This window comes from Anguilla anguilla, chromosome 6 (assembly GCF_013347855.1).
Source record: "Anguilla anguilla isolate fAngAng1 chromosome 6, fAngAng1.pri, whole genome shotgun sequence".
Taxonomy (NCBI): domain Eukaryota; kingdom Metazoa; phylum Chordata; class Actinopteri; order Anguilliformes; family Anguillidae; genus Anguilla; species Anguilla anguilla.
Genome location: NC_049206.1, coordinates 47,973,008 through 48,000,706, shown reverse-complemented (window position 1 = coordinate 48,000,706; position 27,699 = coordinate 47,973,008). Strand labels below are relative to the sequence as shown.

Below are 27,699 nucleotides of genomic sequence, written 5' to 3'. Positions count from 1 at the left end.
GGTCTCTCTCTCTCTCTCTCTCTCTCTCTCTCTCACACACACATCCTCTCCGAGTATATGCTTCTGTTGGGTTAAATTTAGAGAGAGGGGAGAGGACAGTCTTTATTTTCTGCATTACCATTCTGAAGCAGAGCAGGCAGGGAAAAAGAAGAAGAGAAGCATTAAAGAGCCTGTCTTGGCAATAGTATGTGCTCTGGAGACTATCAGCTGAGGTCAGAAACCTTGGGAAAGGTTGTTTCTACTTGAGGATTACATTATCTCTGACTGAACCTTGACCCGTGCGCGACGACCTGAGACCGGGGACCACTGAAAGCAGGTAAGCGAAAGCATGCTCTTTCTCTTCCAAAGTCCCCACAAAGACTCTCTCTCACACTTCACATAACTTTGTAACTGATTTCCATTTAACTGCAGTCTCTTCAAACAACGGCTGAATGACTGAACTGTGTGCTGACACCATAGACAGGATGAAGCAAATGCTTAGCGGCATATTTTATTAATGTGGGGCTGTATTTTCTAGTTTGAAAGACATAAACTACCTCTGAGTTACGGTACAGCAGTAAAAATTATGCCTTGTATGTTACAGTACTATTGGGCGGTGTCATTTTCTGCTGTGAGAAATATTGTTCTGCAGCATTTATAAGACATTCCCCATGACCACAGCAACAGATGGACAATTAGTTTAATTTCTTATCGGAAAGGTGCCCCCAGGGATAGTGGTGTACTGTATATGCGCTCATGACTCATGAATGGATTTGAATGGATTTCCACAGAAACTCTGGTATGAATCAGATGGCAGAGGCTGCTTGAGCTGCATAATTGCTCATACCAGCAACCGAGCATTATTGACATCTTCTACCATAAAAATGCTTTCAATAGGTCTTCAGGCAAAATTATAACATAAATGGCAGCTATTAGTATTTAGAGGACAGACAAAAAAAACTTTTAAGACAATAAGAACTGTCTCTTTTTAAATTATTTATCTACTACAGAGAGCAAAAAGAACCTGTACACTCTCAAAAATGATGTGTTAATATCCAACGCACTTTCTGTGTTGCTACTTTTGTGATACTTTCAACACATTTTGTGTCAAAGTTGCTGCTTTGTTTAAAATACGCAACATATTTGTTACACAGACTGTGTTGAAAGTAACACAAAATATGTTGTCATTAACTAGACATGAAGGTGTGTTAAAACGACACGTTATTTGTTGTTTTTAACACATCCGTTGTGATTGTAGGTCTCCAAGTATATACGACACATTTCTAATCCAGACAAATAACTATTAAAAAAGATATTTTATGGGTCAGTCTTCATATTTCATTGTAGGAAAGTGTATTGAAGATCGTGTTTCAGGGCCTCAAACATGATCATGTTTCGGAATCTTATGAAGAGGCTCATACATTACATTAATCTCAGAAATTGAGTTCATAGAGATTTTCACAAGTGCAGCTTGTCTGACTTGGATTAAAATTAGATTGACATGAACAAGGAATTTTTGTTCTTTGGTTTTTTTCATATCCGCTCAAGATAGCATATAGGACCTATTTGTCCAGTGTTTCAGTCCATCTGAATGAGGGCATTATCCTTGCATTGGTGATGTAGAAAACACATATGTGAATCACAGCATTCTCATCTTGTTTGGTAGAGTCATGAGGCAGACATCATACAATTAGAAATCCTTTCTCCATGATAATGTGAGCTCTTCAAATGAACGGTATTTAAGAATACACAAAGTTCCCCTAATTGAAGCCTCAGTGCATTTTATGGGACAACCTGGATCATTGTCTTTGTCACAAAACGTCTTTGGTCAGAGAGAAAAAAAGGTAGAATATCTAAACCTCTGCAGACAGAAATGTTCCATCATGAACCTTTTGCACTGTGTTTCCATTCTGAGCTATAAATCACCGTAATTTTGGAACATCAAACGAAATGATTTTCCTTCGTGAGAGTGCAGTAAATTTGAATTTGATTTGAGTTCTATTCTCCATGACTGTAAAGTACAGACTAAAAACTCTGGTATGGGTTTAAACAGGGCCTGAACCTCAGCAGTTGGGTGTTTGCACATACTTGAAACAATTGAAATGAAATATTTGCATTAAAGAAAAACTATGATTTAAGGATTAAAATGTTAGAATCCGTTAGGTTTGTGCTTGACATTCTTCTTCATAACATGTGGAAGAAATTGAAAGTATAATGGTATATGCCAGTTAGTAAGTAATTCGGAGCCCCCAGAGGTGTACTCACTAACATTTTTTTGTTTTATTAAACAGGCGCAGCGTATCTTTTTATGGTCTTTAACTGCCTTTTTCCGATAATTAATAATGATATTAATTAATTTCCAGGTACAATGTACACAAAGGTCAAATCCAGTTTGTTTACCTTGACCTTGGCAGTTGCAATTTGTATTTTAATTACTGTCATAATTATAGACATGTTTAACTGTGTTGTGGTCAGTGCACTGTCTCCAGACAAAGATGTTAATGTTTTCCCTTAAAAAAGAACATTCTTTGCCCAAACACTCACTCCCATATGTGAGAGCGATATTCATTAACACAGCACAATTTTGCATCACCTTCATGTGCCTTTACTCGTTTGCGCTGAAGATGATCATGCTTCAGCCAATGCGCGTGTTCCTAATTTACGAACAGCCAAATGGCGAATGATGGGACAGGACGGTGGCTGATGAGATCATTACGCTATTTCAGCACAACAATCCGAGAGGAAAGGAAATAACAGCCTCTGCCGTAATGTTTGGCTGCGCAAGCGACATCATAGTTCCTATGGCAACAAAACAATTACCAAATGGAGGGTTTGCATTTGTTTATTGTTTTTGTGGTTATACAATGCAACACACATAACCAGAGAACAATAATCAATCTTTTCTGACTAGTAGAGCCGTTATACGCTTTTTAACCAAGAAAAGAAATCACATTGAAAGCGTAGCATTCTGAGAATATAGTTTGTTTTGGCCAAGCATATATGTATAAAGAATATGGACATTTTATGAGTTGTGACATCGTGTCATGGTAGTAAACCAAAGTGGAGAGAAGCAGTTCAATGGCCCTATCAGACTGCTCATAAGTCAATAAAGAAAGAGTTGGGGTCTCAAGCATTTTTGACCTCATCCTAATAAACCTTTAGCATGTAGCTAAAGCATGTAACGGCCCTGTGAAGCTGAAATGTGTACATGTTTTTATTGTGGGAGCTCGATGACGCATAGAGGACCATTAGACTGACAAGGCCGCTGCAGACACTCACTGTGGACACTCACTGTGCCTGTTTCACATCAGCAGGGTTGTGCTTTGACTGGAATGGCTTTAGAATGGCCACAATGCGTTCACTTCGCTGGGTGTGCAGGGGCAGAAGGGTGTGGGTCGCACTGAAGGAACAGGCCCAGGCCTTGACCTAGGCACTTTTTGGTGGATGATGCCACACAATACTCCCCTGGGTAGGGGGGTGGGGGGGCGGTGTGTTACGACTGCAGCTAAATAATCAGTTTGGTGACAGCTGCAGCTGACAGAAGCAATCGCAAATATCACTTGTGTTGCCATTGGAATTGAGAAAAGAAAAAAAAAAAAAAGCGAGGAAATAGACCTGGATATACATGCGTTTGTTGAGGCCTCTCTGCCTGGTGCCCCTCCTTCCTCATGTGTGCATTCTCAATCAGCAAATCAATCAACCCAACAATACATCACATTTTATTTTCTTTCACTGAGTGAAGACAGTGTCTCGGGGGGCCTCTGACCCAATGTAAGAGACACTTCTTTTAATCTGCAGACTCCTTATGTTACACCAACTGCATGTACAGCATGACAGTCTGTTATAGAATCATCTTCCTGCAATAGCAAAAAATGCTAATGTCTAATGTCAGTTGACATGAATCCGCCATGTAACATCGTATTGATTGTATTCAGAATGAGTTCCAATACTTATAGATGGCGTCTGAATGATGTAAAGCATAGTTTCAAAGTTTGCCTAATGGGTTGGATATTGGTCTTCTTTTTCACAGAAGGAAGATCAGACAGTGTGTTTTATAAACTGACCACTGAATAAACCATTGAGTGCTTTCAGGCTGATGCAGATAGATGCTGGCTGTAAATTCACTGCAGTACGACTCAGTCAGCAGTAATCTCATTCCTCTCTCTCTCCGCATTTATGAGGGAAGTGACTTCATCTCCATTCTTACAGAAATGTGCATGAGGCTGGTCTACTGGAAATGCTACATCTGGCCTGTGATGTCACCGTTTTTGACAGGTTTCCATGAGGTCTGAGACGATGAAAACCTTTTCTCTGCCAGCTTTTGTTTCTCAACAACACTTTGTTCTGGTTGACTGCCCCGAGTCCAGTCTCTGAAAGCTGAGAACAGGCATCATCAATATATTTCTGAAAGACCCTCAAACCTCTGCAGTAGTCAACACAAAATGCATTGATAATATAAAATGATGTCAATGGCATATATGTTCTGATGCCATTATTTCCTCTAATGTGATTACTACTATATTCTGTGATTGTAATAAAGCCTTTATTAAGACCAAAGTGATTATGCTGTTGAATAAAACACAGAACATATTTCACATGAAAATGTTATATTTTATTCAGTTTAACATAGCTATTACCTATCTTCCAGGTAGATTGAATAAAAACTTGTAATAAGTGGGGTAATGCTACCTTTCATTTTGCCATTATCCTTTTCTCCATTAAGTTTGTGGCTTGAATCTGTCGTATTTTCTGTTCTGTACCTACAAAGGGCTTGACAGTGGTAATGTTCAGAAATCAGTCAAGGACCAGAAAAATCTAAACGAATTTTGGTTCAAAATGAGACAGCACTGTTTTCTTGCATTTGCTCTTTTCCTGAAATAATCTTGGGGTGAATTCTTGACACCTCACAGAAAACCCTGACCCGTTTTTTTTCTTATCTTATATCGCTGTGAGCCTGGTCGAGTCTATCTGTGACTTCTATTTTTACATTTTACTTTTACAACCTTGTAAGGTGACATCTAATGATGTCATGTTCCCAAAGCAGAACGGCCGATACTAGAAAGAAAAGCGTGCTGACATCACATAATTTAGTGGAGACATCAGAATTCTTCTCAGATCACCTCTCCTTCCATACCAGAGGAAGGCACAACCCACTGTTCTAAAATAAACATGTCCTCACCAAAGGACGTTGTCATGCTCAGATAAATAATCCCAATGACATTCCCTTAAGTTCTCTTAAGTATGACTTTAAAATTTACTGTTGTAAATTACAAGCGTACGTTTCAAAGTCATACTTTGGGGGAATGTCAGTGTTTTCCTTGCAGTTTGCTTGCTTATAATGCCAATACCAAATTTTGGGAAGTGTGAGTGGCAAAGACTCCCGGAAGTCTGAGTGGTGTGGACTCACAGGTGACGATGGGTGTCCTAAAGCATCGTATCCTACAGCCCATGAAAGGTTGACCTATGATGCTAAATGATGGCAATGAGACAGGCAACCGAGATTCAGTGCGGGGATCACAGGAAACAGCCAGAGGCTACCCTTGTTGATATGACGGACCAAGCTGTTGTGAGAAGGCTATCTTTATATTAATTTATGAGCCTGAAATATGTCACTATAAGTTATAATCACCCTGAAAGCTGATATTCTGCACAAGTTGGACGTGTCAACAGAAGAGATATTAATGCTGGATGCTAACAGCAGCTGAGAGCTCATGTTGAAATATAATGTGTAATGGCCATGCTGTGCATATGCTGCGTACATGTGAGTGTCTGTTGGTCCAAGCCCTTCGTTCACAGCCAGTTCTGACCTGCAGGTCGTCTAATGTGGTGGGAAAGGTCAAAAACAACAAGCCTGTATGGCTGGAGCTTTGGATCATCTAGGTACATGTAGTGTTTTAAGCAACATTACGGAAGTGTTATGAGTGCGTAACATATAAATCAAGGCTTCAGGCAACAGCAAAAAAAAAAAAAAAAAAAACTATTACACTGAATAGTTCTGTGAGCACTGCAGACGATTAAAAAATAGCCGTGTGACCCCTTTGTGAACTCTCCGTCTCAGTAATTTCAGTACAGACTCACAGGGAGGCAAAATATATCACACTGTAGCTAATAACAGACTGGACGAGGTGACCTTGGCTCAAACAAATTTTTGCACGTCTGGAAGTAATATGATTTTGCAATTCGGTGTCATTGCATAACTAATTTCTTTGGTTCTCTGTTGTTCTTCAGAAAAGGCAGTTGCTCATGACAGAGTCTGTTGCTTCGGGTCTTTTAAAATGTTGTGTTAATTTACAATAAAATCTGCACAAAATACGTGTGTTTGATCATTTGATAAATGAGTACGGCAACCTCATGGGACGGTTACAAAATCCTTTGCAATGCCTTCAAAATTAGTTTTGGGAATGCTTGAAATCTCCTCTGGATTCTCTCAAGTGCCCAAATAAATATATAAAACTCCCAGGTTGCAAAATTCTTTTTTTTTACACATTTATAAAAATCTCTACAGCCTACTGGATAGCAGAATCCAGCCACGGAATCCTGCCATTGCTGAAGTTCCACAGGGTGCAGCCCGTTATGCTGGCTCTTGCTTCCCTTATTTAGTCACAGCAATTCAAGTATGTAGTGGGGGACGAATCAAAGTCCTTTTTCAAAGACATTTTCAAGGGGTAGAGAATAAAAGGGGAATTTGGGCAGCTGCCACCACCTGTCATTACCTTGTTTTGCCTTGGTTAACTACGCTGACCGCAGTGGTCGAAATAGAACTGCCTCCTGGTGCCAGCACGACTAGCATCCCCTGGACCCCCAGTGGAGCTCAGATTCTGCAAGGGATCGGCTCACTTCATTCAAACACAGCAATATGTAAGAAAGCCTGTATACCCTAATAGCAGTGAGTAGCACCACACTGGTGCAGTAAGTATACTCCTGTTGTGTGTTGTATACTGTACCATGAGAAACTATGGTTGAAGATCCACCAGAGAAGTAAAGGGCAGGGATATTGTTGGCCCGTCACCGTTTCTCCATGGTCACATGAATAGGGAGGGCTGTTCCGAAGTGGCCTTAAACAGTCTTTGTTTCCAAAATTAACTGCACCGTCACAGCGCAACGGAATGCTCGCACCAAAAGCGAGAGAAGCCAAGCGCTATCAATACCCACCGGTTCGTGCCTAAGTTTAGAAATGCCAGGGGATGCGGAGCGGTCCCAGAGACACGCGTGGCACGTCACGGGAATGAATCAACCCAGGGAGAACAGCAGGGACCATCAGTTAAATCGGCCCCTCCCCATCCACCCCCCGCCCCCCCCCCGGCACTGAAAGCGATCACCAATTATTTACAACTGCCAATAGGTGTGTTGGGAGCCTACCAGCTGAGGAGTAAAATTAAAGTATCAGCTATGCATGGCATGCGCACGATTGCTGATTGCCTATAAAGTGATACACCTCTTCAGCCCTGGGTTCAGCGCACATGTGGGAGAACCTATATATATTCCGGGAAATTTCACACGCAGACAGCTGCGTCCTATGCCCCGCCATTTAGCTCTGCGATAGGAGGCTATTTCGGCTCGTCATTGACTCGGACTTTCGCTTGTCTCCTCCAGTTGCTTCTGAGATCTCCACCTGGCTGGCTGAAGTACAGCTACTCCAGGATTGAGTGAACTACAAGTTTAAGGTTAAAAGAAAAAAAAGAAAACAGGCCCAGAATTTCCATTGCCTTTGACCTCTCTAGGCTGGATGTTAGACTATTATATGTTACATTTTGTTGAGTGTCTGCAATTGCATCATACATCCAGCAAGTACAGAGCTTCTCAAGAGCGTTGGGGAGCGTTCTGATTAGATTCCCATTTGACTGTGAGATAATTCCAACTATGAGAGCCTTTCCTAAAGTTTATCACAATTCGCTTTTGGTTTTTTTTTTTTAACTGTGAAAACAAAATTGAATAATGTCCTCAGACAATTCCTGCTGTACTGCTTGTGACGTAAAAATAACATTCATGGAAGATCCAGGACACCAAGATAAATTTATGGTTTGGGAGTGTTTGCCTTAATACCCCAGGAATGTTTTGGGAACCAAAAATGGTTAGCGGGGTACAAATAGCCATTTTTATATTGTCAGTGTATGGAACAGAAGTCAAGGGGGAAAAGGTTGAACCTGATGATTGATTAAAAACAATGACAATATGGTGAAGACAGCTGGAGGTCTGATGAGGGTACATGTTCACTACATCTTAAATGGCAAAATTGGAAAATTTATGTTTTATTTGTGCCATACTTAATTCCGCTCTAAGATGCAATGACTGAATTTTCTGTCACCTCTTTACAATCCTAATAATGGATGGTACTCTGTACAGTGCTGTATGTTTAATAAATCTCATTTTATTTTTCGTTTTAATAAAAATGAGAAGGCATTTAATAAATTGTGCTGGTGGGAATATTACTACGCAAGTGAAATTGAAGTGGGTTCGGCTTGGGAATCTGATCTTTGTAAAAACAGATCTGTGGTACTTTCTGCCTTGTTTGGCCATGTTTCTCTTGGCTGTGTTTACTTATGTAACTCTCCATTTTTATATGATTCATGATACCATTGAAAATGAAGGCAGTCCTATTGACTAACCCGCTGGGTTGCTTGGCTTCCCTCCTGAAACAATCATTAATACCTCCACTAACTCCAGGGCTAAAGTAGCCGCTACCAGTTGGCTGCCAGCGTTTACCCTTCCTGAGTCACACATATGTTTCATCACAGGCAAATGTTAATGACCTCAAGAACTTTGTCCCCATACAAATGCGATATCCTCATGCTCTGTCTGTGGATGATCGTGGTATGACATGATATCATTTCCTTTTTTATCATGCACCTGTATCCAAGGCAGCCTGAATAGCTTATGTTTTATGTAATATCCATCAGTGCAGACAGCTGGATAAGCGTTTCAAAATTAACTACCTCAAGGTAAAACAGCAAGGTAAAACAGCAATAATCCACCTTGAAAATGAACTGGAAGCATTTGGGTCATAAAAACCTAGCTCCATCACAGTATAGCTACTCTTTGTGTGTGTGGGTGTGTGTGTGTGGGGGGTGGTATCTGCATAATTATTATCATCCATGCTACATTACATAATTTGTTTTGAATTTAAACAGTCAAAAGTTTGCAGAATTATCTCTGCATCAGTATCAGTTCAATTGAGAAACACATATTTAATGATGCTATTCCCATTTAAAATGTATGAATGTGGGTCTGAATGAATTCTATCTGGTATGGCTGAATTACAACTTTTGGCTCTTAGACATCATTGGAGTGTGATCATTGTGATCATACATGCCTAACCCAGGAGGTATTTAGTCAGTATGTACTGCATTTTCAGTGTGCCATTGAGTTATTTTGTTTCATTAATATAATATAATATAATATAATATAATATAATATAATATAATATAATATAATATAATATAATATAATATAATATAATATGCAAGGGAGAATATAAGAGATTGCATAGCAACTAATTGTTGTATTCATAAGGATGAATCAAAAGATGGCATCTCCTACAACACAATCTCCCATCATGGGTCCAGGGGGTATGGCTACTGGCTATTAATACACAAATTCTGTACTTGTGATGTTCAATCATATTTCATACAAATTCTGTACTTGTAATGTTCAATCATATTTCATAATCTTGTTTTTAAGATTTATTTTTGGGAAGTTGAAGAAGGATATTAATGATAGCCTTGATGCATACAGTCCCTACTTGGTAGAGGTTCTTCTGAAATCTTGCAGCCAGACTAAGCTCACATACGCAATTGTCCTGGGTAATCTTTATCACAACAACACAGCACTGGGAGAAAGATCCCCAGCATGACGTACTTGACGAAAGCACGAGAGTCACAGGTGAAAGGTTGCATGAGATCACAAGGGAGGTTCTGCACATTCGGTACTTATCTGTAAGTAATTACACGTCCTGAAGTCATACTTGAGCATGGCTGAGATTATGAAAAGTGCACTATGTCACTGTCAGACCACAACCAGACCAGCGTGAGCAGAGAAGTGCTTTAGGCCTGTCACTTTAGAAATGTTCGGCCCATACCTCTGGTCTTAGGCCCGTCCCCATGTGTCTTCATGGTGTGCTACTCACACATTTATGTCATGCCTTGTGCTGGATAACAGTAAGCAGATGGTATCCTTGTTTCACCCCAACACAAGTTTCTCACATCATTTTGTATGGTCTAATTCCATACCTTTCACAAACTGCACTTAGAAGTCCTATAAATCCTGCTCTCTGTAAACTTTCCATGACCTCTTCGACTTCACAGTAGTGCAGCTGGGTCATTCTTTGTAAAATAACCTGGAAGCTTTTAGGGCCAGGAACCCTGTGAGGAATTGAAAGATAATTTTAAAATGATTGTCCTTTAGTTCAGCTATGTGTCCTGTAGCAGGAAATGATTGCAGATAACATCCCAAAAGTTGCTTGCAAACTATCAGATGATTATCATTATTTGGTGGGAAATGAGTGTAGCTCAAGGGCATTAGAAAATACAAGGTATTTCACGTGTCTCTGAAGAATGATGGGGCTAGTAATATAAAATCTTAGTCTTAGTAATATAAATCTTAGTCTTGACCAAAATAAATAAATAAAAGAAAGCTGGCAAAAACTGAACAACATAAGGCTGGGCCTTACAGTATAGACATTGTAGGTTTGAACCTCTGCTTTGTCATTATCTGACCACAGTTTCCAGTCCAGCCAGAGTTATTAATGAGAAATTCACCTCAGCTTCAATTTGCTCTAACTTTCCCGCAGTATTGTTTAGTCTGTAGGCGGTGAAAATAGTGACAGGCTTGCAGGTGAGTGTACTGAGGGAATACATGCACTTGAGCTGCAGTGCTCCTAGCTCAGGTGCTGGTAACCCAACAGTGATTCAGAAGGACTCAAACTGGGTGAAAAATGGGTTACGATACTCATTCTGCAGCTTTGTCAGGTTTGTTAAAAATTCAGTGAAGTCATCCAAGAACTCTGAGTAACTCCCTTAGGCTGTGAACATGTATGTGCACAAAAGTGTTCATCTGAAAGCTTGCTGTTAATTCGGCTGCTTGTAAAACATCTGGGTATCATGAACTTTAAAGGAGGGGCAGTTTTCAGGCCATCACTATTGATTATGGATCTTGAGCCTTCCAGCAAGAAAAGCATGGATTTTTATAGTTGTAGTTATAGTGGGAGAAGCCATATTTCAGGCCAGTTAAAGAATCCAAGTTTATTTTCCATTAAATGCAATTTGATGTACAAAAATAAAGGCCTATCATTTTTTTGTAATTTCTTAAAATGAAAACAAATAATGTAATAAAGGTCCTCAATTTTTCACTATAAAACATTGGCAATTATCTTTAAGTAATTACTTTTTCATTTACCCCAGATAGGTCACCAATTGAACATTTAATTGAACATTTACTGACTAATAAGAAATAGATACAGATTTCAAGAAGCAACCCTTCTGACACCATTTCTTTAGTCTGGATAGTGCTATGGACTTTGTTTAATCTTTCCGGCAATTGAATATGTTTTACAACACAAGAGAGACCTTTTCTTCTGGTTTTATGTACTGCCCAAGCATAGTTTACCCTTCATAAAGCAATAGGCTTACCCAAAGTGAATTGTATTTGTTGTTAGGGAATATCTGAGGAGGTTCGCTCTCATCAACTAGCCCATGATTGAGGAACTGTTGTTGAGTTCCAACTCAGTTTAGAACTTGGTGGAGAGCCAAAGATTTATCAAGGGTCCTGTTTCATTTCCAGGTCTCTTCCCCAACTGTCACATAAATAATGGACCTTATGATGATGTAAATCAGATATAAATTGATGATATACCCCAGCCAATTGACTGCTTTTAATCTTATCCCACCCTGACCTTTCTTGAGCAAAATTTTGGAGAAGAGATATTCAACTTGTATCCAGTGTCCACTGCCTGCTAAAGTAATTGGCTTTCTACTTGGAACTATTTTCCGCTTATCAATATTGCTGTTGGTCATGTCTCTCTGCCAATTCATGTACTCGGGGACCAAATCAAGATCTTCTCTTGAGGCATTCGCACACAGAGGAGGGGAATTCACGGTCAAAAGCCAGAGAAACATTTCAAAATCCTGAGAAAAGTCAAGACAACGTGATACCAACTGGGGCTGCATATAAGGAACAAGGAATAATGAATCACTTTGTTTCAGCCCAGGGGCTGGGTTGGGTCAGTAACATCACAGATGTTGACCATAAGAGAGCTTAGTTCAAATGGTAAACCCAAACCTTGTGTGCTGCAGGACCAATGCCTGTGCCTATGTCATTGCCATTATATCACAGGGTGTTTTACAGTGAAGGACTCCGAGGGAATATTACAGTTCACAGAGTGAATGTGCGATCATTTTTGCTCTTAATTTACAGCCTTCAGCACTGCAAGGAGCACACAAGGGGAACACAGAGAAACATATCCTTATGGAGGCCATCCTTACAATTTCTGCTCTATTGACTCTATTACTGAGTAACATCAGTCTCCTCCAGACTATTTTATCCCTTTTCCCCATTTAATGTGTTTATTTGAACTATTTCAATTAGTAATTAGATAATACATAATAAGTATGTCATGAAATTGTCTGCATCCTCCTGGTTATATTTTTATTTGAAATCTGCAGCTCAAAATCCTTTCTCAACCAGGAGTGGAAGCTGTGGCTTAGACTTCACAAGCTTGCGGCCAGTTAATAAAACAGTGAAGGAGAGCAGCTTTCTGCTTCCCCGTGTCTTAGCTTAGAGAGAGCGTCCACACGAGCTTAGCAGTAAGGAAACATCTGGATCTGTGGGAGACACGTTTCCTACCACACCGCAGGAGCTGACGCCTATCTCAGACTTCCCGGTCCGCCTCTCTGCTGGGCAGCAGGCTAGCGGGTTTGCCGTGTTTTGGCATAACCAAAATTATGTGTGTAACCACAAATATGCGTTTGTAGCCCTGTATGTGGGCAGCAATGATGCTATTTTTAAATAGATAATTGAATGTGTCGTAATCCACATTTGGATTGATTGAAATGACAGAAAAGAAAGAAGATCGTACCAAGCTCCCAAAAAAATTATATCAAGGATTAATATTGAAAGGTAAAGGCAAAGAATGATGTGGGATATATATATATATATATATATATATATATAGAGAGAGAGATGGGTAAGAGAAATGAAGGGATGGAATGTATTAATGTTGTATTTTGTTGTCTCACTGTCCATGGATCTGAAATGTTTTAATAATCCCAGTGACAGCACACATCCTGTCTTTTCTGGGTGCTGGTTGCTTTGTGAGACGCCCTTGCTGATGACCAGCCATCTCCTGTTTCCCTGGCATGCCTAATGCTATTTTGTGCTGTCAAATGATTTTGTTGCTTTGCGGTCCTAGCAAGCACAATTGAGTCTGCCCATGACTCTGGGTTTGTAATCACAACAGGACACTGTTTACAGATGGCAGGTGCCAACAAAACACATTTATCACTCCTCCCGGACTTATCAAAATAGCCAGTACTGCTGATGTGCCTAAACACAGAGGAGCTCCACTGATTGTTATTGTCAAAAGCCACTGTTTGACACCATCATTACCTGGTATTAAGCCTCTGTTTAATGAAAGACTTGAAGTTTAGTAACTCTTCGTTTTATTCCCTATTTAGGCAAGGATGAGGTCCAGAAACAGTGCAGTAGATGGGCCAGCCAATGATCAGCTTGGTGTCCTCCAGCCATCCGTTGGCATCAACGAGGACGAGGAAGGAAAAATCCATGCTTCTAAGAAGAGGAGAATGAAACCTCAACAGGAGGAGAATGGAGAAATTATGAACTCTGGGACACTGACAACCTCTCATATATCCTCAACGAACAGCAGTCAGAAAAAGGGATTAACAGAGCTTTCAAAAGAGGATCTTCTCCACCTTTTGGGAATTATGGAGGGTGAGGTTCAGGTAAGAGTCCATTTTTACAAGTCATAATAATTTAGAATTGAGAATTATAGAATTGTATGTTTGTTGGGAGCACAAATATATAAACATTTAGACATAAGCATCTTTATTAAGAAATTGCCCCGGACATAAAATATAGACTTAATCCACAGTTTATGCATTGCTCATTGTTCACACCTTTTGATGGATAATATTTATCTCTTTTACAAACTCACAAGTGACACATTGATTACTAGACAAATAGTGAATTTATTTAATGAGACTGTCAGCCAATAATTCAGTCCTTGCAGCCTTAGCAGCAATGACACAGTACAAATGATCAATAGTGTCATTATAAAGCTATTCATTTGGCTGGCCTGATTTGATATACTGGAAGTGATGCTCGTTGAGATCACATAGCAACACTCCAGGTCCAGTCATTTCCAGAGTGATCCTATCACAAAGCAGAGCAAATTAAAGGCACAGGTCCCTAAATTTAAATATAAATAGAGACCTATAAAACCCTTCAGTGCTGGATGAAGTCCTGAACGATTACGTTTGTCGGCAGAATTTTATGGGCATGCATGCTCTGGCAAAGTGTCGTGCAAACGATGGGGCCCTGGCTCACCTTTAGGTAGCGGCTGTTAACCCATGTAGCTGCCTCTGTGTTGCTTCCTGTGCTGTGCCCAGAGTGGAAACAGGAAACAGTGTACTCCGATTCTGCCCAGCGTTATGGCGGCTAATTGTTTTCTAATGCAGTTTCCCTCATAAATTACCCTTCAGAGACAAACAGCCTCTCATTCTCTCTCGGTCCTTTTCTCTATCTCTTTCTCTGTCATTCTCGGGCGTAAAGAATAGGAACACAAAAAAATAGTTCTCCAGCCACAAACACTGACTCTGCAGCTCTCCAACATTATTCTTGTAGTAACAGGAGTTTAGATATAGATTGTTTATGAGAAATATTTAACATTCTATGATTCATTTAGGTCCTATATTTTCCACATCAGTCTTAAAAGTGAGGAAACAAAAAAACTAAATGTTTATGAACAAAATGCAATGTTCAACAAGGCTATAATTAATTTGCTGAGTAACTATGCTACTGTCTAATTTACTTTACACCATTTTAAAAGGAAATATGCCTTTCAAACTGCTTTACTACATGTGAGCTGCCTTTTTTGAAGTCTAGCGAAAATTAGTGCCTTTCTGAAGTATGTGGCCCCATCTAGTGGCACAAATGCAACATTGAATCAAGCTGCATGAAAAAACGGCATTAGCGGGTTTGTGTTTTACAGTGAAGGAAGGCTAACAGAAAACATGAACCACAAATTTTGTAGGATTACCACCGGTTAGATTCTCTGCTACTCATTTATTGCTACTGAAGGCCCTTTTCTCCACAGGCACGGGAGGATGTCATCCGCATGATGGAGTCTGGAAGGATCCATCCCAAGGTTCTGGAGGCCCAGTACGGCTCCGCCGCCCCTCCCAAGGCCCTCCACGCTCTGTACCGAGACGGCCTGCTCGCCAAGTCCAAAAACGCAGGCGGGGACGTGTACGAGACGCCCATGGTGGAGGTGAGCGATGCGCGTCCTTACGGTTTCGAACATTTTAACGGGGTCTGAAGCGGGCCCAGTCACAAAGCCACAGTTCCCAGGGAGTCAGGGAGGGAGGGTGGTTAGTGGTGAAATGCAGGCTGGGTTCTGAGGCCTCTCTGCCCCCCGCCCCCCCCCCCCCCCCAGCTGGAACGCCTGGAGGGTAAACACCGCGAGGCTTACCGCCGCATGCTGGAGCAGCTGCTGCTGGCGGAGAAGTGCCACCGGCGCACGGTCAACGAGCTGGACGGCGAGAAGCGCAAGCACGTGGACTACATGAACAAGAGCGACGACTTCACCGACCTGCTGGAGCAGGAGAGGGAGAGGTGAGAAATGAGGGGGAGGGGGCAGCGTTCCACATCACTACACAGGGATGGTACCACGGTGTGGGGATAGATTACCTCCAATATGTTTTATGTCAATTGGTAAGTATTAGCAAATACGTATTTTTCACGCATGTACAGAAAAACAATCTTTAAAACATAAAAAAATATCTGCCTAGTTTTAAAGACATCATGATCCAAAATTAAATAAAGAATATTTTTATCATAAATAATTGATTATAAGCTTATTGCTACTAACCTCAGTATTTACATTTCATTTGGTGTTTTTCTTACCTCAGTTTTGGCACATTTAAATTTGAAATTGCGCTGAGAAAGGTTGGAGGGGGGTAGGGTTAACCTTGTAAACCTTGCAGGGGGGTTGCATTGTGGGATACCCCGCTACAGCCCTGATAAGAAGGAGGGAACCACACTGACACAAACAATTGGCCAGGGACGGAGCAGCACATGAGAACTGGTGCAGGGGGCTGAGGGAACTTCAAAGGGGGCCAAATTAACGTGCGAGATACCAAGCGAGTAAAAACCCTGAAAGGGCCCCGCGGGGGGGGGGGTGGAGGGGGGGTGGGGGGCTGCAATGCCCTTCTGGGAACGGAGGTTTAATTAGGCATCGCACAAAGTGATGAATTGGTCAGGGAATGGAACATGACACATCGTTGTAATACGGCACTCACCGATCATGGCCGTGACGTCATAGAGTCATCTTTGCGCCTCGGCCCTAAATCCTGACCCGTATTCAGGAGGTTAAAGGTTAAAGGTTCATATCCCTTGAGTGAGGCACTTAATATAAATTGCTCAATTAACGATCCCATTGTTAAACTGGATGATATGCCGCACGAAAAGCAAGTTTCCCAGAATGAGGGTGTCAGGAAAGTGCACATGCAGCGATGCAGAGAGAGAAGGGCTCAATGCACAGGTGTGAGTTATACTGTCAATGCCGGCCTTAGCAAACATTACACAAATGTCCTACAAAAAGTGACATTTTCCATATTGTACATTTGTGAATTCCTGTAATAAATTAGACTCGGCTGGATAAGTCTTCTGACAGTGAATGCAGGAACCATGTTGGAGAGTAAAATCTATCCCCCCTCATAATGGTTGGATTGTTCCTAGGCCAAGAAAGCCTGCTCGAAATGAATCAGGGTGTCCTGCTTTAAACAACTGACAGGTTAGGACAGAACACGCCAGCAAACAAAGCTCACATCATTCAGATGGATCAGATAAGGCCATCATGGCAGCCAACGGCGATGATTATCGGCATCCGCAGCTGCACAGAAATGGAGGTGCATTGAAAGTCCAGATGTAGACATGATTTACGCACTGCCATGCACAACTAAATTTACATCAGGCGGTAAGTGCTTCACAAACCCGGAGCCCCGTGTCTCACTTGTGCCAAAATATTATGAGGTGTTATGACACTTCCGGCCATGCTTGTTAATGACTTTAAAGCATGCCATTGTGGCCTAGTGCCAGTTCAAAATTTCCTTTCCTGTGGAGGCTATTTGCAAAACCTATAGAATCTTGAGTGTTGGGGTGAAGAAAAGCCAATCTCTCTGACATGCCCCTAACATGACATTAGAGCTATGCTGTCACAATTGTAAACTCTAATGTGTAAAGCAGGTACTTCACTGATTACATTTTCATTTTATAAGGTGTACAAAAAGATATGCATTCTAAGACCACTATCTTTTTAAATTGTAATTTATTTTTTTGGCATTAATTTTTTTTACAAAGTTTTAAAAATAGAGTATTCAGGAGTACTGTATTAATTTTAGCACAGCTTATAAAGCACAATAAAGTGTCTTATGGTTACTTTGAAGTCGCTGTGTGTAGGATAAGTCTAGTGCGGTCTATCTATCTCTCTCCTTCTCTCCCTCCCTGTCTCTCTTTCTCTTTCTGTGTGTGTGTTTGTGTGTGTGTGTGCGCGCGCTCACGTGTGTGTGTGCGTGTTTGTGTTATTTGTATGTCCATTCCTGTTTGCATTGAGCCATAATTTTTTTTTGCAGGGTAGGATTCATACGACCTCATAATTAAACGCTAGTTGCTCATACATGGAGCGCATTTAGCGTTTCGCGTTTAGCATTCAGCATGTATTGAAAATGACCTCAGCGGACACGCTCTGCTTGCCCGCGATGAAAGACGGTGCGCGGGTGGCGTCCCGCGAACCCTACCGCCCGCGCGGTTAGCGCCGGGGCAGAGCGCAGACGCAGCTGCCCTTCGACCGGCCGTAAAACTTCAAACGGTTCCGAGGGCTCGCCACTTTACCGGACCCCCTCACCTCCTTTTTTATCGTCACGCCGGAGTCGGATGGCTGAGGTTGTTTTCGTTCGGGCTGGGGGAGAATCCAATCAGTGTCGAGAACAATGAACTTGAGGGTGGCGTGAGTTCTGGTCCACACACCAAAATGCCTCCGAGCTCGGCGAGGTTTCATGGTCTGTTGAGCGCGGGGAACTGATGGCAGGCCATGACCTCACCGATGTCTCCAATTACCTTTTAGGCAAAGCAGCCCTACTAAATGCAAGGACAAACACATTAATTTAAAAAGGGAGATTAGGTTTAATTTTTATACGCTGTGCTGGACTTGTGGATATGCCATTGTAAATATACAATCTGCTCAACAAAAAGGCAGAAATTTTACTAACATAATGCCTTTAAAAAGCTACTTTAACTGTGTCTGCCCTAGAGGTTAAATGGATATTGTTTTATTTATTTAATTTTTTCACTTATATGTGTGTACATAGTACATGAATATAAAATGAAAACCAACCGCTTTGTGTGGGTTTTTCCCTTAACTTTCCCTACTAAGGGTGGTAATGGAATTAAGTTGGTAAACAAGATATGAATCCAGCCCTTACACAGACCTCCATCTCCACTTTCCTCACACACCCTCTGCGAGCTCCAGGTGGGTGTGTTCTGGTCTGTCAGCACCGTGTCATTAGTCATTCCCCCCCACTGTAATCACCCCGTGTTTCCCTTCTGGTGATGTCATCAGCGGCCCTGATCACCTTTGCATGGGTGCTGGCGCACGAGAGGAGAGGAACGTGGGGACAATAGGACTCCTGTGTTTGCATTTTTGTCAGCGATAGGGATCGGAAGCTATCTTTCCACCTCCTGTCCCAACTCCTTCTCCGTTAACACACAGGGGACTTTTGCTGCAATTAAGTAAGAGAAGACCTATTCGGTCACTGGCGTTAGTTTTCTGTCTTAAGAGGCTTATTTGTTTACAGGGCCAATGGGAGCAAGCATAGCAATGAAAAATTGATTGAAGCCACACAGAAGTTCAGTGCAGAAACTGACATAATGCAAATCCTGTTGCAAATTTTGTTGCAGCTCTTCGTGTATTTCTTAAAGAAGTAATTCCTTTAGTCCGTAGGAAAGTCATGCAGTCGAGGTTACAGGGAGCCAACAGACATCACTGTTGAGACTTTTTCTGTATGTAGGTATTTTCAGTGATAAAAATGAAGTAGTCTCTGCTGATACCATTATTGTGCTTTGCAAAATGCTTCTTTTGAATTGCTAGGACATTAATAAGACTTTGGGCCAGATCAGATGGCATCATCCTATCTTTGCACTCCTGTGAATAAGAATAAGTAAAAACCATAGTAATTTTCTTTCAACAGAGTGACCAGATGCTGCTTATCATTATGGAGGCTGTAACCTCTACTCTAGAAATATTAATGGGACTTCAACAGAGCCCTGATAGAGGGAAGTGCCATTTGCAGTTGCCTAGAGGCTTTATATTTGGAATTACATTATTAGCACTACACAGTACTATCCTTTATTATCCAGGGGTGTTGAGCCAAGGTAACCAGTAGAGAGGGCCTTTGAGGACAGCCCACTTAACATGTTCACGTTGTTCTGACATTCTAGCAACATTGTGCGAATGTTACACGTTAACCGGGAATCTGATGTTCCTCTTTGGCATGGCTATAATCGTCTGCTGCTGACTGCCTGTAATTTCCTTTCTGCTGATGGCCTGAGAACTAGGTCAAAACAAGGTCATCCTTTTCCAAATGTTGGTGCTCTTCATTCGTAATGACAGTTACATCATTCTTGGGGAATTTTTGGTGAACTGGGCATTATTTTAGTGCAGTTTGTTGACATGCTAATGACACAGAGAAGACAACAGGGGGTATATACACATTGTGTGGCACATTCCATTAAAGCTGCACTGCGTTCATTGGATGTATATATTTCAATGCAATATGAAAGTATGTTCTTCATTCAAATAGAAAGCTCCTGTTCCCATAGTTCACCAAAGGATGAACAAATAACTAAATACAATAAATTGTGGGTGCTGTGTTCTGTTCAGACAAAATCTTGTTAGTCTCTCAGTGAAAAACATAAAGTAAATAGAATGTTAGCAAAGAAAGCACTGTCCCTTTGTCTTTTAAGTCCCTCCTACTCAGAGTGTAAACTTGAGCTGCACAACTCCACACCATATATGGAAGGGATGACATCATCACCCTGTGGTCCAGCACTGTTTTCCACAACTTTCACCTTTCATTGTCCTGATGACACGGTTGGAATGTGATGGCTAATTTATTATGGATTAAGAGCTGTCCTCAGTCTTGACAAAGTTTCTGCTGAAGAGCTCTTGCACAATGCAAGACATGCTAGACATGGATATACCTGTTGTGTTTGCAGACTTGTGGGTAAGTTTGAGTGATGATTCAAATGTTGAGAGTTTAGAAAGGCTAGGACGAATCCAAAGTCATATGCATAATTATGTGCGTCTCTGTTTTAATTTACTGCAACCCAAGCTTTGCTGTAATATATTGATGAAGCACAGGCTTTTTACGACTTGGAAACCTGAGTGGATAATGCGTGCTTTGTCTGCAGGCAAGTTGTTGTAGCGATTTCATTGATAGTAGTGCAGAAACTGAATGGGTAGAAAGAGACTAGTTAGGAAGAGTTAAATGGGTCATGTATTTTATGATGTCATTGTTATGTTATTATGTCATTATCACTCATTTCGTGCATAAATAATAATAATAATAATAATAATAATAATAATAAACAGAGAGAACCATTAGTTCTGTTAGTTCAGTGTGTTTCTTCCTTTTCGGCATTGTGCTTGTTTATGTGTGAGAACCATAAGGAGTATGGAGATACCTTGGAGAACCTCATATAGAAAGAGTCATGTTTATATTTTACTAGGGACTGTAAACCTACAAATGTATTTTATTCCTCATGAGTGATCTCACATTCGTTTTTCAGCTTCAGCAAATGAAAATGTGCGTATCTATAAAATTATTTGAAGCTGTAATACATATCAATATATTTACAAGGAATAATTGATAGACTAGTATAGTTGCTCTGCAAAAATAAATAATGAATAAATCCTTCCTAAAGAGGATACAAAACAACTCCGATGACATCATTTGTCAGGTTTTTTGCACCATTACAAATCTGTTGTTTACAATCATGATTCATTTGGTGAACTAATTAACAATCTCAGCTTTTATGACAACTTATAATGAGGCAGTAGATTTAATTTGGGTGTTTTATTTGTGTGTTTATTTATGGCAATCAGACCAAAACAATCATAAGAATAAGCTTTCTGTCAAAATCACTCATAAACAACCAAATCTAATTAAGCCAATTAAAATGTTTAGTACATTTCACTTTATGTCAGGTCATATTATGACAAAATCTGAACAACAAACAGACAACAGCAGATATTGTATCATAATTGGAAATATTGCTCTTTCTCCTGTTAGGTTAAAGAGTCTGTTGGAACAAGAGAAAGCATACCAGGCTAAGAAAGACAAAGAACACAACAAGCGTCTGGAGAAAGTGCGACAGGAGTTGGTCAAGCTCAAATCCTTTGCCCTAATGCTGGTGGAAGAGCGACAGCTCCACATTGAACAGATCCATCAGGAGAGCCAGAAGGTCCAGGACCTCAGCCAGAAGCTTCAGGAGAAGGAACAAAGGCTGTCAGCCGTTGACGGGAAAGCCAAGGAGGACACCCAGAAGATCCTGAAGCTGGAGGTGGAGCTGGAACACAAGACGACCAGGTTCACAAAAGAGCATGAGGAGATGACCGCCAAGCTGACCCACCAGGAGACCCAGAGCCGACAGCTGCGCCTGAAACTGGCCAGCCTGACGCGCAGGATTGAGGAGCTGGAGGACAGCAATGCATCCCTGCAGCGGTCGGAAGAGGAGCTTCAGGAGCTGAGGGATAAGATCAGCAAGGGGGAGTGTAGCAATGCCAACCTGATGACAGAGCTGGAGACCCTTCGCAAGAGAGTCCTGGAGATGGAGGGCAAGGACGAGGAGATCACCAAGACTGAGGCCCAGTGCAGGGAGCTGAGGAAGAAGCTGCAGGATGAGGAACACCATAGCAAGGAGCTGAAGCTAGAAGTGGAGAAGCTTCACAGGAGGATGGTGGAGCTAGAGAAACTGGAGGGAGCTTTAAATGTGAGCAAAGTGGAATGTGCTCAACTGCACACCAACTTGGAAACAGAAAAGAGCTTGACGAAAGACTTGACTAGTGAGCTGGAAGTGGTTAAAAGCAGAGTGAAAAACCTTGAGTCTTCAGAATCGAGGCTCGAAAAGGTGGAGATGAGCTTAAGGGATGACCTGAAAAAGCTGAAGTCTTTTACGGTGATACTAGTGGACGAGAGGAATAATATGGCTGAAAGGATTAAACACGAGGAGAAAAAGAGTGATGATTTTAATCTGATGTTTAAGGCTGAACAAGGTAAGGTTATGGAAGTTACAGAAAAGCTGATTGAGGAAAGCAAGAGGCTTCTCAAGCTGAAGGCAGAGATGGAGGCTAAAGTGACTACGCTCACAAGAGAGAAAGATGAACTGAAGATTAAACTTTCAAGTGAAGAGGAACGATGCAAGGATCTGAACTCAAAGATCAGTCTGATGAAGAAGAGGATGGAGGGCCTGGAAGAGGCGGAGAGGGAATGTGCCAGATACAAGAAAGAGGAAGTAAGACTCTCAGAGGAGGAGAGCAAAGTCCAGGAATTAACACTGGAAATTGACAGGTTAAAGAGTCGCCTCCAGCAGCTGGAGGTGGTGGAGGGGGATCTGATGAAGACAGAGGATGAGTATGACTTACTGGAGAAAAAGTTCAGGACAGAGCAAGACAAGGCTAATGCCCTCTCACAGCAATTAGAGGACATGAGGAATCAGATAGCCAGAAACAAGGCAATAGAGAAGGGAGAGGCAGTGAGCCAGGAAGCTGAGCTGAGACAACGGTGCAAGATGGAGGAGGCCAAAACCCTGGACCTCCAGGCTGATGTTCAGGCACTCAAGGAGAAAATCCATGAGCTAATGAACAAAGAGGACCAGCTTTCTCAGCTGCAGGTGGACTACACTGTTCTTCAGAAAAGGCTCATTGAGGAAGAAAACAAAAATAAAACCATGAACCAGGAAGTGCGCAACCTCACGAAAGAGCTAGAGGTCACCAAACGGTACAGCCGTGCCCTACGGCCCAGTATGAACGGGAGGAGGATAGTGGATATTCCCCTTAACTCTACTGGAGTGCAGACAGACATGGTGGCTAACGAGACCTCAGAAGAGGACACGCCTGCTGTTTTCATCCAGAAGTCAGTCCTGGAGGAGAATCACATCATGAGTAACCTGCGGCAGAGGGGACTAAAGAAGCCGACTGTACTGGATCGCTGCCCTACTTCAACCAGCGAGCTCAATTTGAGGAAATCCTGGATCCCCTGGATGAGGAAAAAGGACACAGTTACACAGAATGGTTCTGAGAAGACGGCACTTGTAAATGGAGAGCCACCAAGCTCATCCCCTGAGCTGACGATGTCTCAAAAGAAAGGACAGCCTCTGCATATCCGTGTGACCCCTGACCATGAGAACAGCACCGCCACCCTGGAAATAACCAGCCCCTGTGCTGAAGACTTCTTCTCCAGCACTGCTATCATTCCCAACCTGGGGCTGCAGAAGCCAAGGATCACCATCATTCCCAAACCCACCATTATACCCCCAAAGAGCATGAGCATGGTCAGCCAGGGAACAGCGGGGCCAGACCGGGCCAAGTCTCCTGTCACCATCACCACCATCTCCAGGGCTAAGTCACCCGAGAGAAGCAACTCGTCTTTCTCCGAAAGGCCTGTGTCTCCCGTTTCGATCATAACGGTAAACTCTTCTGCAGTGCCCAATGTGTCCGGCTCGTTGGAGCACCAGGAGATGACCATGGGTCGGGCTGTGTTCAAAGTCACTCCAGAAAAGCAAACGGTGCCTACACCCATTAGGAAGTACAACTCCAATGCCAGCATCATCACCACCACTGAGGACAACAAGATCCACATCCACCTAGGGTCTCAGGTCAGGAGACCCACAGAAGGCAGCGGGAACTCTGCCATCTCATTAAGGCCTGTGGCTGTGACAGCGGAGAGCAAGGATACAACCACTGGAACGGTGCTACGCTCCCCTCGTCATGCCACCACATCCAACAAGGCCACACCCAGCAAAGTGACGAGCAGCATTACCATCACGCCCATCACCTCTGCGCCTTCCAGACCAACTCAATCTGTGGTGAGTATCGATAAAGTATATCTGTAAAATCTTTAGTGATTATTTTAAATTCAATTAAAAATAAGAAATCAGTCAATTTAACAAAGTAATTTTAAAAATGTGGGTATCCATTAAAATAAACCTTATCAAGCTTTCAAATATATGAATTTCCTGTTCATACAGTAGTCCCCAAAATATTCCAGATATTTAAAACCCAGTACCTGCCTTAGCAATATTCAAATGTCCCTATTATTTTAATGTGTATCTCATTAATAGCTAAATGTCAGATTGACTTTATTTATAAAGGAATAAAATAATAATTATTATTTCAAATCTTTTATATTTCAGTTGCTTCTGAAATGTTTCAAAATGATATCAGGGGGTGTCTACTCCCTAGATAGCTCACTTTCCAGGTATCGACAAAGTGAATGCCTTCCCTACTGAATGGCATGTACTAACCCTGGATTGAACTGACATGCATACCCAGCCTAATAGAGGCTGCTTTCAGCCTTGTATGAAGGTATGCTTACATCAACTGACTGGCACAAACTGAACTGACATGATCCTCCCCTTAACTCTTTTTAGAATGGGTTGACAAGTACAACTCTAAATGGGTTGGGTGTCTGAACAGAAGTAGGCTAACCTGCTTATCACCAAACCTGCTAATTGAATATTCTACCAAAACATACCCTTTTCTGGGATTTGTTATTGGTGGATATTATCATATCACTTGAATTGTTAATGTTGAATGTGTGCTTTTATAGAACTACGATCACTGAATAGATTAGATAACCAGAGTGATGAGATGAAAGGTAAGACTTAAAGGTGTAACATTCACATATTTAACATGAGGGGTCATAACAAACTCAGAAATACAGTTAAACATATATTTATGTACAGTAGAACCTCAGAGATTTGAATGCACTTGGGAATGAAGGTCACTCAGAGCTCCATGACTGAAATATCTACAACTTTGAAAGTGACATGAAGATTGACTGGTTTTAATAGTTAATCCTTTATTTATTGGAATCACATCCTTAAATTACTTTCATTTTAATAGTTTAGCTTCAGTTTTAGCTGTAAACCAGCTTAAGTTAATTTAATAGCCAATTAAGCAAGCAAACCAGCAGTGATGGGGATGTCATTAGAACATTCATTATTTTCATCAGCAGCCTGAACTATACCCCTCCTTTTCAGTGAGCCAGAATCTTTTGCTTCTTTTGGGGGAAAAAATAAGTTTTGTTATCTTTTCCCCATTCTATTTTTGGCAACATTACGAAGATGCACAGCTTTGTCTAAATTTTGGGGTTTTCGTATCAATGAAAAATGTGTTGCTCACCTTTTGGAATCAGACATAATAAGCTGTTGATATTGGCTGAAGAAACTCTCACTCTGTGTCAGAGGTTAGTTCAGCAGAAGCACATGTATTAAAGATATACAGGTACCTGTGATACACACACACACACACACTCACACAGTATTTTTGCAAATTGTCTGAAGACAATAGGTACATTCTCTTTATTTATACCAGTGATTTCATTATGCAAAAATTTATTTAATACATCATTGGGTAACATATTTGTTTCCTGTAGTCTGATTGGCTCTACAGTAATTTTTTTTTAAACATCAACACAGACTGGTTGACCCTGCCAAGTTTCATACTTCAAACCCCCTTGCACCTGGACATATTGGCACAAACAAGAGTTCTGTTATTTCAAACTTCAACAATTTGATATATTTACAAATGCTACTTCCTGTTTCACACCCTGTTCAGTTGATCGGTCAGTACATAACTCTGGAGGTTTGCATCTCCTAGGTTCTACTGTGTTATATTTTCAGTTTATTTTCACTGACTCAATTCATCCATCAATCAAGGTTACTTGAAATAATCAGATATTTATGGTTTATAGATAGACTTGCAGTTCAGCTCAGCAGTGGCCTTGAGCTGCAGGTATGAAGTAATAGATGATATAGTGAGCCCTAAAGACGGCAAGACTCATGGAGTGGGGTTAACTGTCTATATTGCTAGGTTTCATATGGAAATTTCCCCCTGCTTGTTTTAAATGTCTGTCCTGTCTGTCCTGTCTATCTCTGCCCTTCTCTCACCGTCAGCCCGGGCAGGACATGCAGTCACCTCGGGCAACGCCCACACGCATCCCTATGTCAAAAGGTATGAAAACAGGGAAATCGGTTCCGGGAACGCAGGGGATCCCCGCGGCAACAAGGATAGAGTCGAGGCCCGAGAGCCAGTCGATGAAGATCGAACTGAAGAAGTCTTCGTTCAGCAGCGCTGGCCCAGTGGGGGGAGGCAAGGGCTGAGGTCAGTACGGCTGTCATTGAAAATACTGTAAAACCAGCCACTGTGCAGCCAACATGCACTAGCTCCACCGACCTGTACCTCAGTGTAACACCGGGATAAGCCATATCAAGCCGAGAGGACTCTCTTCTGTCTCCTCCAACTACTCTGAGGCAGAAAATGAACAAAACTCAGCAGTAGGTCAATACAGTACTAACTTTTTTCAAATGTGTATTTATTATATTATTATAGACAATTGTGTTTTAAAATGAGCCCTTTTTATGTGTATGAATGCCGTTGTTATGGCCCTGATTTAAATTTTTAGCATGCTACTGTTAGAGTGAATTCCAGTGTTTGAATTCCTTACTGGGCTGTACTGTTAGTAGGCCCCACGTCTATGCTAGTCATGGTCTCACACTTACATTTTTTTTCACTCTCTTTATAATTTTGTTTGGTGAGGATGTCGGTATTTCATTGGAAGGATTCCATATTGACGTTACTTGGGAATTACGAGAAGCTGGATGGCAAGTGCACAGTGGAGCTTGCTGAATTCAGTCGGTGCGCTGAACAAATATTAATATTATTTACATTAAACATCTGTATTGTCAGAATTAATAAACACTTTGTTTTATCAGTATATAAGCATTATGGAGAATTGATTGCTGAATATCTAGCATTGAAAAAAGAGGCACTTTGAGATTCAAGGTATTAAAAGAGTTTTTTCTCTTGAGTGTAGTTCTGTTTGTAACATGATCAGCAAACCTCAAAAAAGAAAAAAAAGATATGTGAATAAAGTTTGTTTATTTTGTAATTTGTTTCTTCAATTTGTATTGATGCTCTAAAATAGTATGACTGTAAATGGCTTGCAGAATGTCAATACACAAACCAAGGTTACAAATAAAACCCTTATCTTTAAAGTAGGGTACAGATGTACACTTTTTGAAATGTGTACCAGCTGCCACTTCTTTTCACTTTGCAATCTACCGGCTGGCCTGTGACATTACGGTGCACCGGGCATGTGCAAGGCAGAGGCATTGGTCAACCAGAGGAGTCACCGTTGAGCCATAAAGCAG

At 41.4% G+C, this 27,699-nt stretch overlaps 1 protein-coding gene across 2 annotated transcripts; it reads left to right on the top strand.

Annotated features, from left to right (window-relative positions):
* Positions 1-27,699, top strand: LOC118229074 (filamin-A-interacting protein 1). 2 transcript variants are annotated; one of them, XM_035420755.1, is made up of 7 exons: positions 1-316; positions 13,647-13,931; positions 15,305-15,478; positions 15,644-15,822; positions 21,558-24,351; positions 24,679-24,743; positions 26,443-26,655. In XM_035420755.1, the coding sequence occupies exons 2-7, from the start codon at positions 13,653-13,655 to the stop codon at positions 26,504-26,506; spliced, it is 3,555 nt and encodes a 1,184-aa protein (XP_035276646.1). In that variant the 5' UTR covers positions 1-316; positions 13,647-13,652; the 3' UTR covers positions 26,507-26,655. The 2 variants fall into 2 exon arrangements, with proteins under 2 accessions (XP_035276646.1, XP_035276645.1); XM_035420754.1 differs by lacking the exon at positions 24,679-24,743 and having other exon boundaries at positions 2-316; positions 26,443-27,699.